The 16,225-nt window shown below is 39.7% G+C and overlaps 1 protein-coding gene across 2 annotated transcripts in view; it reads left to right on the forward strand.

The window, feature by feature from the left end:
* Positions 1-16,225, forward strand: part of LOC146327277 (LIM and calponin homology domains-containing protein 1-like) — a 152,817-nt gene that overhangs the window by 82,554 nt on the left and 54,038 nt on the right. For both annotated transcript variants that reach the window (XM_084719805.1, XM_084719804.1), the window contains exons 6-8: positions 3,738-3,768; positions 12,436-12,546; positions 15,061-15,259. In XM_084719805.1, coding sequence (XP_084575931.1) covers positions 3,738-3,768; positions 12,436-12,546; positions 15,061-15,259 — 341 coding nt within the window. The remainder of the gene's footprint in view (positions 1-3,737; positions 3,769-12,435; positions 12,547-15,060; positions 15,260-16,225) is intronic.

A 16,225-nucleotide genomic window follows, 5' to 3' on the forward strand; every position in this document is an offset into this window, starting at 1 on the left:
GGTGATGCACTACATCATCCTTTTATAAGCTATTTTTTAGCCTTACAAGATGATTTACCGAGATTTGTTTTTGTATTAGTTGGATCCTCAGTAGAAATAGCTACAGGGCAATTTATATACAGTAAGGACTTGTTAAGCTGTAATTACGCCTCTCTAAATATATGTGTAAACATCTTCTACGAACCTACACAGAGAAGGGTGTTATGGGTAACAATAGGTCACAGAGGACCTGATGCACGCAGCTGTTAAATACTAACAGCAAAACAGGTAATGACTCTGGATGTGTCGGAACAACCAGAGGAGACTGAACATTTTGTCTTTTTATTTTAACACAGTATAACCTCATTGTTCAGAATACAGTAATAAACAACTTCCAACTTCACAAAGACAAATGATAGCAGACTTATCAATATGATAGATGATGTATACTCGCTTTAAACATGCTTCTTAATTGCTTCACGCCTCTCCTGTTCCTGCCTGAACACACTGTGTCTTCATCATCAGGTTGGAGACACTGTAACATTAAATCACCTCAGGTACTGTCTTCTCAGTCATCAAACTGTGTCCCAGTCTAACTGAGCTATTTAATGGTAGCTACAGCACAGTTAGCAGCAATGTACAGGTGGCAACAGTGAGAAAAAGGTCTGTAAGTACAGCTCCCAAATTTAGGTGTTTTTCTTTCTTTCTTTTTTCTTTTTTTTTAAAATGAAAACGTGGTCCACTATTGGAGAGACAATAGAGAGACTTGCTCTTCTCCCTCTTCATGCCACTCCTATCCTGTCCTAGTCGGAGCTGCTTTAAATCATATTGGTACCCCAGTTGTCAGACTGGCCCCCACCAGTCTCAGAGGCTGAGGCCCAGTCTGATAGGACACTTAACTGAGCTGACAAGCTAATGGCAGCTATAACACAGTTAGGAGCAGTGTGTTGATGACTGTTGTGTTACAAGAGAAACTGACTAATTCAGTCAGGCAGCAGTTTATTATTAAGGTAGTGTGATTACAGTTTCAAGTAGATTATTCAAAATCCAAGCACTTTTCAGACCTTGAAAAGTGTGTGTGTGTGGGGGGGGGGGGGGTCAGCTTTCATTAGATATGAGAGGCGGGCAGCAAGGCAAAAAGGTTGTGAACCACTGCCATACTGTAAATGTATATGGGAACCTGCCCATCCATGTAAGATGAACATCCATCATCCATAAAAATCATGTGATTCTTACCAATAATTATTCTTACTTGATAATGGGATGTGATTCATAATAGGGCGTAATGAGGTCAGCATATCCAAACCATCATGTTTTCCTGCTGACAAATCTTGTGAAACTCTGCAGCCAGCCATCTCACAACACCAGAAAGAGAAACCACATCCCTCCTATCCTGGCTTCTCACCATTGGCTCCTTTTTAATCCAGTAAAAAAATTGAGAATTATTTGATCTCCTCTAAGGCTGGTTTTTGGGTTAGAACGTGGTTATACTGCAGAGCATTTAACCCAATGAGCCTGAGTACAGATTTCTTTGGTCACAATCCAGGCTGAAGTCTGAGGATGAGCAGCCTCCTCCATTAGGGTGCTTTGACTTTGGCAGGTCTCCTTTTGCCCTCAGCTCTGTCGTAAGAGCTCTTTTTAAGATTTTCAACTTTTCTTTTCTTTGTATTATATGTGTGGTACTTTATTTTGTGAGTTTGTGTATAACTGTTTTCCACAGTTAAGGAGAGACATCACTTCACCTTATTTTGAAAAGTGTGTGTCTGATTTTTGACCTTTCCTCAGGCTGCACAGATTTTTTGTGGATAGCAGTCTCAGTTTAGGAAAAGAGAGATGGATTTTGTGGAGTTATGGAGAAACCCAGGTCTTGAATGTTGTTGTACCTCTTTGTGTGTGTCTGTATTTTAGTCTATTTCTCTGGTGCTGCTGTCTCTCTCTTTCTTAGCCTAGAAGTATATGTTTCCACAACACAAGTGTGTGTTGGGGTCAGATTTACAACTGGTTCATTCCACTTCCCATTTATAGCTTCAAGTGGTGATCCGCAAGATCCAAATCTTTTCATTTTGGCAACATCTATGGCACTAAGTGGCCACTGCTGTGGTGTTTCTGCACAGCACCTCCCAGAGATCACTTGGCAGTCAATTATGTGTCCCCACTGTGACATCTGTCTCTTCTGACTCTCTGTTGAGAAAGAAAGGTTAAAGAAGTTTTTCACTCCATTTACACCTTGCAATAAAATGCGTATCCAGATTGTATCCAGATATGATTTTATGATACATTTACACCTGGTAGTAATATGTGTCTCCAGGGTCCACACTGATCTGATCAGGATTAGTGTTGCCAATGCTTTTACAATAATGTGGCTAGTAAAGGGCTCCAAAAGTTGGTATAAGTCACCATATGACATCATAAATTCACTGGCATGTTTATGAAGACATTCCACATTTATTTGCATAAAGTTTAGTGGTTGTGTTGGTTGCAGCAACGGAGCGATCGCTTTAAGCCATATAAAAGGTGAATAGACTAACTATTTACTGGTATTTTTCCACAATTATTTCTTTATTCTTTTATATATATAATTTTATGGTCCTCCTGTGACTCCACAAGGAACACCCAGGAGCAGAGAACAAGTGAGAGAGATGCTCAAATTAACTATGAGGATATTTAAAAGCTGCAGCCACACACACAGCGTGCTGACTGCCTACACACAGCTCATCTTGGGAGGGAGACCTCGGCGCTGTTGGCAAAATAAGTCACTAAATTGCTTTTTAGAAATAAAGTGGCAAAGAAGGTCTGAAAAGTTGTTAAATCCAGAGACAAAGTCGCCAAATTTCTGCCCACGTTGTTGTGGTGTGTGGATTGAAAACTCGACTGTGTTTAAAGGGATAGTTCACCCAAAAATGAAAATTCAGTCATTATCTACTCACAGTAATGCTGATTAAAGGTTGAGTTTAGTTGTTTAGTCCACAAAACACTGCTGGAGTTTCACAGGAAAACAGTGTTGCAGAATCTCCCAAACAATGGAAGTGAATGGTGACCAGTTTTCAGGAAAAAACAACCAAATAGAAAACATAAAATACCTCCATGCTGGTCATCTAGTGTAATCCACGTCTCCTAAAGTCACCCTTCAATTGACATGAGGGTGAGTAGATAATGACAATGTAATAATGTAATAACAGTGTGTCCCTGAATACTGTCTATGGTTTGGCCAGTTGGATCACAGTCTGTCTCCAATCCATCTCCGATGCATTTACACCTGTATTGCCATGTGGTCAAGTGCTACCCGATCACAGTCTCATTACCCCAAAATGCACTTGAATGTAAGGTGTAAAAGGGTAACTTGTGAATGATAAATTACTAAAATGGCCTGGACTAAAATGGCAGATCTAAAAAGACACCCTTACTATGTATTCCAGAGGAACTAATGAAAATATTCCATGATGGTCTTTGTATTTTAGATAAATGAAGTCAAACTGCAGCCGTTGAACATAACTGCTGGAAATATTTAACAAATACATCACCAAACAACAAACTGGATTCAGAGATGTAAGCGTAGAATCTGTTATCTCTGCCTGCGTGGGCTACAGCCTCTGCAGATTCCTCTATGTATTCAATAAGTTTTGTTTTTGCTGCATGGGTATGTGGGAGTTGGTCGGTTTCAAAGGTGTCTGCTGTTATTTTTATGTAAGAGATTTTCATTAAATTACACCAGAAGTCAGTGCCTCACTCTGTCTCCCTCTCTTGTCTCGTCCTCCCAGGGGAAGCGACTGCAGCCGAAGACTCAAGAATGTAAGTGATACTTCTGGATTACAGTGGGATAATCTGTTTGTGTGCTAAATGTATGTTTGGATGGAAACTGTTATTATGGTCCTGTGTTACTGTTTGTGCTGTGGTTGTCACTCTCTTTTCTTTCAGCTGCTCTTGTCATGTCTGTTCCAGCTACACCAGCTCTGTTCACTCTACAGTCAGCTCTCTGTACTCTCTTATTCCACTAGTATACTACTACTACTACTTACAATACTAACACTGACTCTCTTCTCTGGGTTGAAGATATTCTAGTTTTACCTACTCTGGCTGCCCAGTTTTATCTATCATATATAGATTTCCCCATCAAATCTTTTTATTTTATGCAGTCTACCTCCTTTTACTCCTTCTGTTCTACTGTATATTTAAGCTCTACATCTTCTATTGGTTTATATTTTCCAACACCATATGATCTACCTCTCTGCCTGTCTTCTGTCTCTATCCATTTGTTCTTCTTGTATTACACCCACAATACAGTTTCCTCGTTCTGCTCTTCATAGTTGAGGATTTTCTGCCAGAAAACAAATTGTTGTGAGCTTGAATGAGCTAGAAACACAGAAGCTGGCCCAAGTACAGGAATGATCTGCATCAGGTTCCCAAGAAATATGGGCCCGATTGGACCATAAAGGCCTGACATTTTTTGCTAATTAGCATAAACTGAAAAGCAGTAAAATGACCACTACTAATGGATTTTGACTCTATCAAAACCAAATTCGGTACACACCATCAAGGGATGGAGACTTTTCTATTACAAATGAGCAAGATCAGTCAAAATACTTGGCCGCCATAAGTCAAAATCTCTTCGCAAGGGGCAGATAACAGGACATAACTCATTAACCATTTGTCCAATTATGATAAAATTCAGTACACGTCTTCAGGCCATAATTGGGAGTAGGTCTACCAAGTAGTCAGAATTTCATCAGCTGTGGTGTGCGTGCTCCAAGTTGAAGTATTGACTGAAATCCAATGGTCCATATTGATTGATGAAACTCATAACTCAGGTTCCTTTGACCACTCCTCATTAAACTGAAAACCTCCAGCCCCATGTCCTGAAGGTACACATTCAAATCCAATGAAGGGGAGGTGAGTGACAGAACTTATAGTGCATAATTATTAAATGCTGCAGGCTTTGTGATGGTGATCACAGTGTGTGATTGGTCTCAGTCCTTCTTTAAACACAATTAAACAAGCTGAGGTGAAGCAACGTGAATGTGAAAGGGTTTAAACCCACCAAATTACCACTTGCAGCTATTTTTTTTAATTATTTTTTTTTTCTTTTTCTGCATATTCTAACTAGTATGGGTGGTCACATTCTGCATACGTTACAACTTCATAAGAAGGATAAACCCCTTGAGATGGATCGTCTCATATCTCAGGGGTCCTTAACACAAATATACAGAAAATACAGCACAGATACACTCACACATACAGTCACATAAGTTCTCCCAGCCCTAACTACTCCCACGTCCACTGATTCTCTTTAATATGCCAAAATACATACAGAGAATGTACACATACCAAAACAAACAAGCTATATACATGAATTTACATACACCCACACAATCGAGGTAAATTATTTCCATAACTTAAGAATAATTAGAAGCAATAGTAGGTTGCTATTAATAAAAATAGATGCTTCAATGAAATGAAAGGAGGTAATACTATAGATCTAAGTGAACTGACAGATTGTTCCAGTTAGGGGGAGCTTAAAATTTAAAGGCACCTCATCTACTTTCTTTAGAAATTCTAGAAAGAAGAAATTATATGATGAACTATATGAAATTAAAAGTTGTTTGAATGCTACAAGGAGTGTAACTGTTTACGAAATTGTCTCATTTTATTACTTATGCCTCTATATGACCTACATAAGTTAATGAGATAATTGGAGACAAGATCTGCTGTCTTGGTGTAGTTATTCTTAATGTCTGCCGTCAGGTCAGAGTCTTCTTGTAATCAGATAAAACAAGCCTGTTTACATTTTCCCAGACTTTTATTCACAGGTGACTCTAAAATCAACAACATATGAAAACTCCATGTAGTGGCTTTAAAGTGATAGTTCACCCAAAAATGAAATTTCACTCAATATCTACTCACCCATGTGTTGATGTGAGGATGGGTGAAGATCTCCAGTTCACAAAACACTCCTGGAGCTTCAGTGGAAAACAGTGTTGCAGCCAAATCCAGTACAATTGAAGTGAATGGTGACCAGTTTTAAAATGTAAAAAATAACACAAAAAAACACAAAATGTCTCCATACTGCTCATGTGGTGTAATCCAAGTGTCCGTAAGCCACAACATTAAAATTTGACCCAAAAAGACGCCATTTACACCATGTTTTTAGCCTAAATGTCAACTGTAGCCTCTCAGACCTGATCCTTGTGCACACAACTGAAACAGGTACACAGGCTCTCACCCAAGCAGCACGGTTGCAGCAAAGAAATGATGTTCCTCTTCTATGTCGAAGTCCTTGGACATTTTCTTGTTCGTTGAAAGTTTGCGAAGTCAACTGTGCGCTTAAAAAGTCACTATTTTTGAGCAGATCTCTCTCTGTTGTCTCAGGCACTTCCAGGTAGCATGTAAACACAGATGTGAAGGTATCGTGAGATCTCGTATATTTCATGTCGCGCCGCTTGGGCAAGAGCTTGTGTACCTTCAGGCGTGGATCAGGTCTGAGAGGCTACAGTTGACATTTAGACTAAAAACATGGTGTAAATACCGTCATTTTGGGCCAAATTTTAATGCCGCAGCTTACGCACACTTGTATTACACCATATGAGCATTATGGAGACATTTTGTGTTATTTTTTACATTTTAAAACTGGTCACCATTCTTTTCAATTGTACCGGATTTGGCTGCAACACTGTTTTCTGCTGAAGCTCCAGGAGTGTTTTGTGAACCCATCCCATCTTCACCCATCCTCACATCAGCATAGGGGTGAGTAGATATTGAGTGAAATTTCATTTTTGGGTGAACTATCTCTTTAAGTAAAAGGCATAGTTAAAAAAATTCTTATAAAATTAATTTGAAAATGTCATCTAGATTGAGGTGTTAATTAATTTAGCAACCCATTAATAAAACAGTGTTGTGTTCTGTAAGGACACAAATACACAGAAACTATATTAGACTACACTGAGCAGACAGGCTTGTTTCTGAGGAATTCTTATGGACAACATCTGTCGTTCTGTCAGTCTTCTAATTATTCATTTTTACAATCCTACTATTGTCTATTTTTGTTAAAATATACCTCAGCAACCTCTTCTGTTTTTCAAATATTGCTGCTTTAAGAAGAAGTAGAACACATAATGCTAGCCCTGCCCACTCTGCAGTCCAGAGCCTGCTCCCTCTCTCCCTCTCTCTCTGTGATGCTGCTGTGCACTGAACAAGTTAATGTGTCAGGCTGCGGAGCCGGCCTGGGCTGCTAGCTCATTTAGCTGACTGCACACAGGGACTCTCAGCCACATTAGCCAGCATTTGCAGCAACAGCAAACGGCCCATAAAGTCACAGCAGCCAGGACCTGCTATTCCAGTACGCTACTACGCTATGGATCTGCCCTGCAGGCTCAAGCTGAGGAGGACTAGGATTTAATACCAGCTGTCTCTGCAGCACATCACATATGGAGAGGTGAAGGAACTGCACCAAGAAGAATTTGCTGAATTGGTGGTAAAGCCGTTTTTTGGCAAACTGGCTGGATTTTGCAATAGAAGCAGTATTAATGTTACATGGATGTGTGGAATATAGCTGCAGTTAAGAGATGGTTGTTTAGCAGGTGCAGGTGTGGACAGGAAGGGCTGATTGTGTATGTGTGTATTGTGATGACTAGTACAGGGAATCTTCATTAATGTATATGTGCCACTGCAGTTCTGTGGATTGTGACATGTGATTAAATGTGTGCATGCATGGGCTTGTGTGTATGTGTTTACATTGTAGGTGCATATTTGGGTTCATCCCTGCCCTTGTTTATGCTTCACCTGCATGTGTGTGCACATGAAACAATGTTTTTATTTTTTCATGGAACCTCTTGGACAGGTCTTTCCACATCTGCCAGATCAGACATCCGCAGAAAGAGGCAAAGCAAATATGACCCTGTGCGTTACTTCACTGTCAGGCCTGTCTGCTAGTCAAAACTCTACTGACATGTTTTAGTTGCACGACTGTAACTGAGTGCTCGTGTCCAGGTTTTGATCTTGTGTGGTTGTTTATTGTAGATTCTGAATAATCCGGTCACAGTTGTGGCATGTTGGCCCATTGTGTTGTGCAGTTTGGATCAATATTGATGCGTTTAAAGCATACCAATAAGCAACTGAAACAGATTTGGTGCTGACCCACTTCCAATGGGAGCTGGCACGGATGTTGTCATTATACTGGTGACACACAAGCAGTACAGTCTGCTGTTCAGGGTGCTAAAGTGTGCAGATAATGAAGCATAACCACAGCAAGAGCAATATTACTTTAGCACAATACGTAACGTTTGTACCATTGTGTGCAGTAGCACGATGAAACATTACGTACAATGAAATTGTAATGTAACTTACATAACAACGAATGACAAAACTGCAGATCTATCACAAGCAGTTTTGATGTACATTTGAAAAGAATTCTGGTTGGATCACAGGCTATTTATTTCTATTCCATCAGCTTTCAAACTCTAGCTGATCTACCTACCTATAATCTGTTTCTGTACATTTGTACCTACTCTACTTACTCCAGCTCTTCTTGCAGTGCACCTACAGGGCAGTCTCCTGGTTCTGCTCTTTATAGTTAGGGTTCAAGGCTGATGGGTTTTGTTGGGCTTTATGTCTATAGTTAATGCCCCAAAATTGGCGTGATTTTGAAAAGGCCACACCCCTCACAACAAAGTTTGATTGACTTTAAATTGGACAGAGCTCAATGTGCAGCCCAGTGTGCTCTTCAAAAGAGCCTGCGGACCACAGGGGTCCACCATGGTGGATTTTTTGCTAATTATAATGTTAATTAAACAGTAAAATGACAGCTACTTTATGGAATTTGAATCAATCAACACTAAATTTGGCATACAGTATTAGAGGACTGACATACACTTTTGTATTATAAGTAAACCAAATCATTAAAAAAAAATAAATAAATAAATAACATGACCATCACAAGTCAAAATATCTACACAAGGGGCGTGGCTTAATTCGCCATGACACTTTAATCCTTTGTCCAATCATGATAGAATTCAGTACATGTCTTCTGGAAACAAAGTGATGATATCTTTTAGTGGAACCTCTCGGACAGGTCTTTACACATCTGTCAGATCGGACAGCTGTTGAAACTGAGGAGGCAAAGCAAATCTGACCGTGTGCATTACTTCACTATCAGGCCTGCTGCTAATGTTTCTGTCAGTCAAAACTCCACTGATTTGATGGTAGGGCAGGATATCATTCAAAAAGTACTGTTCCCGATACCTGGGCTTCAGCTCTTCTTCATGAACAATATATTTTTTTAATACCAAAATTAAATTTAACACAAAGAATATTACATTGCACATTAAAGTGAGTAATTGTACTGTAAAGGAAGAAACTGTTCAAAGACCTGGTGATAAAAATGCCTACATATCTGCACAATGTGTAACATTAGAAATCCAATCACCAGCATTATTAGATACAAGCATGCTGCGTGCTTATTGGCTCACTGGCACTGATTACATTTACTGCTTAGGTATTGAAATTTAGTATTGAATGACTAGGCATTTTTCAATACTCAATAGTATTGAAGCAATTCAGTCGATGCCATAAAAGTATTGAAGTTCAATACCCAGCCCTAACCCCAGGTGATCTGTTGTCCAATCTTTTGAAGTGTCTTCAAGCAAAACATTAAATCCCTTCCTGATGTAATGCTGCAGCTCAGTAAGGCTGAGCCTACTTTGGCATATAAGATGAATTCAGCACATTTTCACACAGAAAAGACTTTGTGCTTCTTCTGATCAGCATGCCGGTTTCTTTGCTCTTCCTCCAAGTGTATTTGAACGGCAGGCGGTGTTTACACTGACAGTATGACTGAAATAAACACATTAAGCCATGCTGAGCTTTCTTATCAAAGCGGTCCCCGTGGAGTGCCGGTTGACATGGACACAGTAAATATAGCTGGGAACACTTGGCTAACAGTGCTAAAGGTGCAGCTCTGTGTGATCTCCCTGTGGCTTCAGCCAATCTGTACATTTTGCATTTTAGGCATTTAGCTGACTCCAACGGGAGTTACACTGAATGCAGTGAGCTTCACTTCCTCACTCACATTCAGCATTACTTCAGGACATGAAGTTACAAGTAAGAGTCAAAAGTATGGCTTCCTTCAGCTACTGATCCGACAGGGTTACTGTGTGGGAAGAAGATGATATTGATCTGGTAATTTATGCACTCATGGCTACGCTAGCTACCAGACAAATATAAATCACTGTGGCCCCTGAAGGGCTGCTGTGTTTTAGCAGAAGTGCCTGTGATTGGTTTCAGGGTCACAACAATGGCCCACTCTTGTGTTTGTGCAGGACACGTTAGCTAACATGTAACTTCTTTGGAGAAGGCTGGACTTTTATATCCAGAAAACCAACTTGCATTACTTTGCAGGGAGAAAAGTGAAAGGAACAGAGTGGAAAATGTTTTCAAGTTTTTGCTTTGTGCACTTTTTACCTTCCTTCAATACAACCATGAGATGGAAAAATATTATTTGTTGCCATTTTAGAGGACTAGTGCTGCCTGGCTACATGTACATACTGTACATCTACTATGATTGAATAGCACAGCTGTCCTTGGAAAAACATTAAGTTACAAAACTCTAATGCAGACGTATTCCATTTGCAGCCCATGGGTCAAATCTGGCCCTTTAATTACAGAAATCTAGTTCTTTGGATTGGTTACATCTGTTCTTAAGGACAGAGCTATTTATTTTATTAAAAAGTTTAAAAGATGTTGAAGCAGAGGTATTTTTTCTGTACTTTTGTACATGATATTTCTCTTGCAAGAAGTAGTGAAAAAAGGTGCATTATTTTACACATTTAATCTCCAATTTTATAAGTCGGACATAAGAAATGTAAATGTCAGGCCTCTTGGCACATTTCTTTTTTTCAAATGTGGCTCTTCTAAAAAAGTATTTGAATAGGGCAGCCCTAATTTGATACAATTGTACTCATTTTGTGGCAGTGATTGTTTTGGAACAGCCAGCTCAGGCTTCAAACAAATTGGCTGAGTGTACCTTGAATGACATATTTTGTCTTGACAGTGTAATGGACAGTGTTTCTGGATCCAAGGTATCATTACAAAGACTTTGACTGCAGTGAGGAACTTTAATTCAAGATTACACTCACGACCACTGGATGACCTGTGCTGCTGTTGTTTTATACCAACCTAAACAATTCTCTGTGTCAGTGTTTTATGAATTAGATTGCATTTGAAGCCTTATTGGATGATGACTTAAATGGATAGTTTGGATTTTTTTTTGGACTGTATGAGCTTCTTATTAAATAATCAGTAGTTTACCTAGCATGTTGCTTCCTCCTACTCCTTTTTGGACATGAAATGTAATTTATGTTGCTCTTTGATTTATTTTGTATTTGTCCTGTTTTTGATGTGTATTGTCATTCTTTTTTAAATGTTTGAAATAACTGAATCAAATTAAATCAAACCTAAAATAGATGGTGGTCAGCATCCTCCCGGTTTGGAGGAGCAGCAGGAGCCCCGGTGTAGAAATCTAAGCAATCTACTGCTGTGGACAGGGTCAGCAGCAAAACCTATTTTATCTGTTGAAAAATGCCGACTTAAAAAAATCTGTATTGGTTATGTAGCATACATGCTGCATAGAACATTTTCATCACTGAACCTTTTCTCACAAGAAACCGCCGTTATACAAGCCAAATATTGCTCTCTCCAGATTCCTTTGGCAAAAATAGTCATTTTACCTCGCAGGACACAGGAGTTCCTGGACTACACTGGCTCAATTTGTTAGTCTGTTTGTGTTATTGTGTGACTTTGGTGAATCTGAACTGATCTTTTAAAACTCTGAAATCACATAGTAACACAAACAAACTAACTGATTTAGGCAGTGGTACATGAGCAAGTCCTGTGTGCTGCAAGATAAAAATTATGTTTTTGACAATGAAGTTTAGTGGCTTTGGAGACAGAGATATTTGGCTTCTGTAACTGTGGTTTTCAGTTAGAAAAGGCTGCCTGATGGTAAGTAAAACAGTAGAAATATTCTAAATATAGTGTATACTTTTTTAAGGTGGCAAAAAAAAAACATTTTGCTGCTGACCCCATCCACAGCTTTACATCGCTTAGCTTCTCACACCGTTACTGCCGCTTCTCCAAAATGGTGACCGCCATCTATGACAGCTAATACACTGACTATTGATCAGTACCTCATATCACCCCACTTCAAAAAATACAAACTATCCCTGTAAGTCGTATACCATGTGTTGTCTTCTACTGATTAAACATAAATCATTTTCATCATCATATGGGTTCTTGAGAGTGTTCAGAAAGTGTAATAACAGTGGTAGCAAATGGAACCTCACTCTGATTTAAGTGAAAGTATGCACACATCTGTCATTGTTTCCACTTGGCACTCAATGTTTTATTTACTAAGTACCATCTTATTTTATCATGATGTGTGACTGTATTTTTTTCTCACCTCTACTGCAGGTTCTAATCACCATCTACTGGTTGGGTCGTGCTGCCAACGGCTGTACCTCCTACAACGGGCCCACGCTGGACCTGAAAGAGTTTGAGGGCCTGCTGTCACAGATGCGAAAGGTTTGCTAAGTCATATGTAGTAACGTGCAGGGCTAAAATATCAGGAAAATCTTAATCTGAAGTACAGGGACAGTGCAGTCAGTCGTTGTTGTAGTTGTATTATAAATCTCCTAGCAACCACAGCTGGTGGAGTACAGTATAAGAGGTAGAGACAGGATTGATTCCTGCAGCTTTGAACTCTGCAGTAATCAAATGTCATCACAAAACACACAAATTATACTGGAGCAATTATTCTCAGATGCACAGAAAGAGTGTGTTTGTTAAACGTACACAGACCTCCCAGAAATCCTCTCAGGTGGTATTTAACGCCCCCCACCCAAGGTCCAGGGCTGACCTCTGTTAAATTGGGCCCTTGGGTCGGTCATCTTGACCTGATTCCACCTCTTTACTGAACCAAAAAGACAGCAGAAAGTTAGCATTAGCAAGCCCCCAAGACACACATACTCACACATGACAACCACTCATAACCATGATGTCACCCCCATGCGATTTATTCCATTATGTGACGTCCCCTTGCTGTTGTATAAAAGTGAGAACTCACTGCCAACTCAGCAGGATAACTTTCCCAGATGTTCACACATTGCAGCTGACCAAAACGAAGCCACGTTTCTATGAGACAAAAAGGACATTAACAATAAAATGAGATAAAATGAGGAAAACACATCAGGTGCATGCATTCAAGATTAAATTGCTCTTGCCTGTTCACTTGTGATGCTAATGAACTGGAACCTTAAAAATGATGATTGAAATCCAAGACACAGGTGAATTTGTGGTCCAGCTCCAGTTTTATCTGCCCTCGTATTGTCAGTAGCTCAGGATAGGAGTATCAGTTAAAGGGTCAGTTCACAGAAATAAGGAAAAAGTATACTCGTTCTCATTCTCATGTCATCAAAAAACAAGGTTTTGTCATACAAACGCACAATGTACCTGTTGGCAGCTGTATGAGACACATTGAGCTTTCAAGTTACTTCAGTGTAAACCCATCTGTGTCAGCTGAGGTATCATAAAGAGCAACAATGTTGCTGTATGGATGAGGTGAGGTGGATGGATGGCTCAAGTAAACCTGGGACTTTCACCCGTGATGTCAAAGTTCCTGTGTCGTGTAAAACAAAAACATTTTAAAGTCATGATGTTGAGTGCCTCATGTGACTTGCTTCACTTGTCGTGTCATGTAACATACAAAACAGAACATTTTTTAGCCCAAAATATGACCTAACCAAGTAGATCAGGTACCTAAACCTCCCCAAATGGTCATATTTTCACCATGTTAACCATGATTTAAAAAGGCTGTCTGCCAGCATGTCATACAGCAGCTAAGGGGACCTTGTGTGTCAGTTTGAGACACCATGGAGCGGGACAAAGATGTCAGTTTGACAACCTGGGATGAGAACAGGTTGATATATCATCTCACTTAGCCTTCGTTGTACCTGCCAATCAGTTTTGGTTTAATTTTTCCAAGCTTTGAGATGTCCCTCTCTAAGTTTTCTTCACAGCTTGTTTGTGTAGTTTGAGTGAAGATCTAAATGTAAAGGGTAGGTTTTAGGTTTAGGCAACAAGAAGAATTTTGTTAAAGTTGGGATAAAGGTCTGAGAGACTGAACCCTGGCCACTGGATTTTAAAGCAGACGTCCACAACAATAATCAACAATAACAACAATCAATCTATCTGACCAAAGCACTTTTAATCTACTAGTGCTGCAACTGACGATTAATCTCATCATTGCTTAAACTGCAGATGATTTTCATGATCATCGATGAATCATTTTGACTATAAAATGTCAAGAAGTTGTCATAAATGCTCATCACTATTTCCCAGACCAAAATCCAAAGATCATTCATTTACTATCATAAGTGACAAGGAAAGGCAGCAAGTCCTTAAATTTAAAAAGCTGTACCCAGCTAATGTTTGACATTATTGCTTGAAAAATGACTGAAACGGTTTGGCAAATGATTTTTCTTTTGACTGACTAATCGATTAAGTTTGGTTTGACAAAAGATAAGACCATTCCTGTGGTACATTCTGTGGCAGCACAGCCTAGTTGAAAACATAATAACAGAGTTAGTCAGAGGTTTGGGAGTTACATAACAGATGGTCCAGGGGTCAGGAACAGGAAGTCTTTTGGTAGACAGGAAAGGCCTTTCCCCACCTTCCATTAGCTGCATAGACGTGTTTCAACTGTAGACATACAAAGGGAGGTGTCACTGAGGTGAAGAGAGAGTAGCAAAGAGGGATTTGAGCAGAAGAAAAGATGAGAAAATGCAAAGAAAGGAAAGAGGAAAAGTTTAGAGGTCTAAAAAAGTTGGTCTTGTAGTAAGATGTTTTTGGGGGACAGGAGGTCAATAAATTCTTCAGATATTGTTTAACCAGGTGAAATTACATCCTCTTCAGTTGTCAGAAGGAATGTAAGAACACACTCTGCAGCTGTTATATATCTTTCATTTTCCATACACACATTTTACGCTAATTTGTGCATATGATATAACTTGTGAATGTGTTTACTGTATACATGTTCAGGAGGCGGAAGAGGCAGAGAGCCCTAAACGCAGCATCCGGGACAGCGGCTACATCGACTGCTGGGACTCTGAGCGCAGCGACTCTCTCTCCCCGCCACGGCACGGCCGCGAGGACTCGTTCGACAGCCTGGACTCCTTCGGCTCACGCTCACGACAGACCCCGTCGCCAGACGTCTTGGTCGCGCGCGGCAGCAGCGATGGTAGGAAACGGTCTACTCTTCACACACCTAATGCTCTCCATAATTACACAGAACACTACCAATACTAGTTTGAATTGATTTTTTTAAGCATTGTCTTGTGGTAAGAATGACGACACTTTTAAATTAAAGGCTGCAGGCAAAATCTGTTCAAAAGCAATTGTGTCATTTTATCCAACCATTAGTCTTGAGGAAGGGAAGTAATTCAGTACTGGCTGTTTTGTTGGGGTCAGTTGTGATGTACAGATATAATATATAGATAAATGAGTTGCATTGTCCTTGTAGCGCTACTGTAAAGCCTGTTGTTCTCCTCCCTGTGTTTTCACAGGACAACGCCTAGAGCTAGTTAAAGCCTATTGAAAGCAGTGAATGATCTCAGTGCGATGCCTGTTTTGAAGTCAGGCTATGGCCATTGTTTCATTTTATCTCCAGCTATACATATTGTGAAAGGGAAGAAATTCAGTACAGGTGCTACTGTTCTAGTTCTGGTCTCATTTAGCATTATAGATGCATGTCCTCTACTATAGACATGTACTGTAAATGAGGTATTTGTGCTCCTGATACTGCTGTAGTAAAAGCCTGGGCATCTGTAGTGCCTGTGTGTGCTCAAAATGTCCCTGCTTTTCATATCTGTTCAAAATATATGTAGTTTTTTATCTTTAAGATGCAATAGTCATTACATACAGCAGTATGATGACACAACACAGTAAAAGAGTCACATAGCCATTGTCCTGTGTCTTCCCATTTCTCCCAACACCCGCTCTCCACCTTCATCCATCCAATAATGTGTAAATATATTGGGTTACACAGGTATTTTATGTAGGACTCATGACATTAGGATGAGCCATATGAAATAATACAAAAAAACAAGCATACTTAAAAAAGAGGCAATCAGAATACATAAGATAAAACTGAAAAACTTAAAAACAAACAAAAACGAGGCCTGGATCCTTCTAAATGAAGCAGCAT

This window comes from Lutjanus erythropterus, chromosome 5, assembly GCF_056507025.1.
Source record: "Lutjanus erythropterus isolate fLutEry1 chromosome 5, fLutEry1.hap2, whole genome shotgun sequence".
Taxonomy (NCBI): domain Eukaryota; kingdom Metazoa; phylum Chordata; class Actinopteri; order Lutjaniformes; family Lutjanidae; genus Lutjanus; species Lutjanus erythropterus.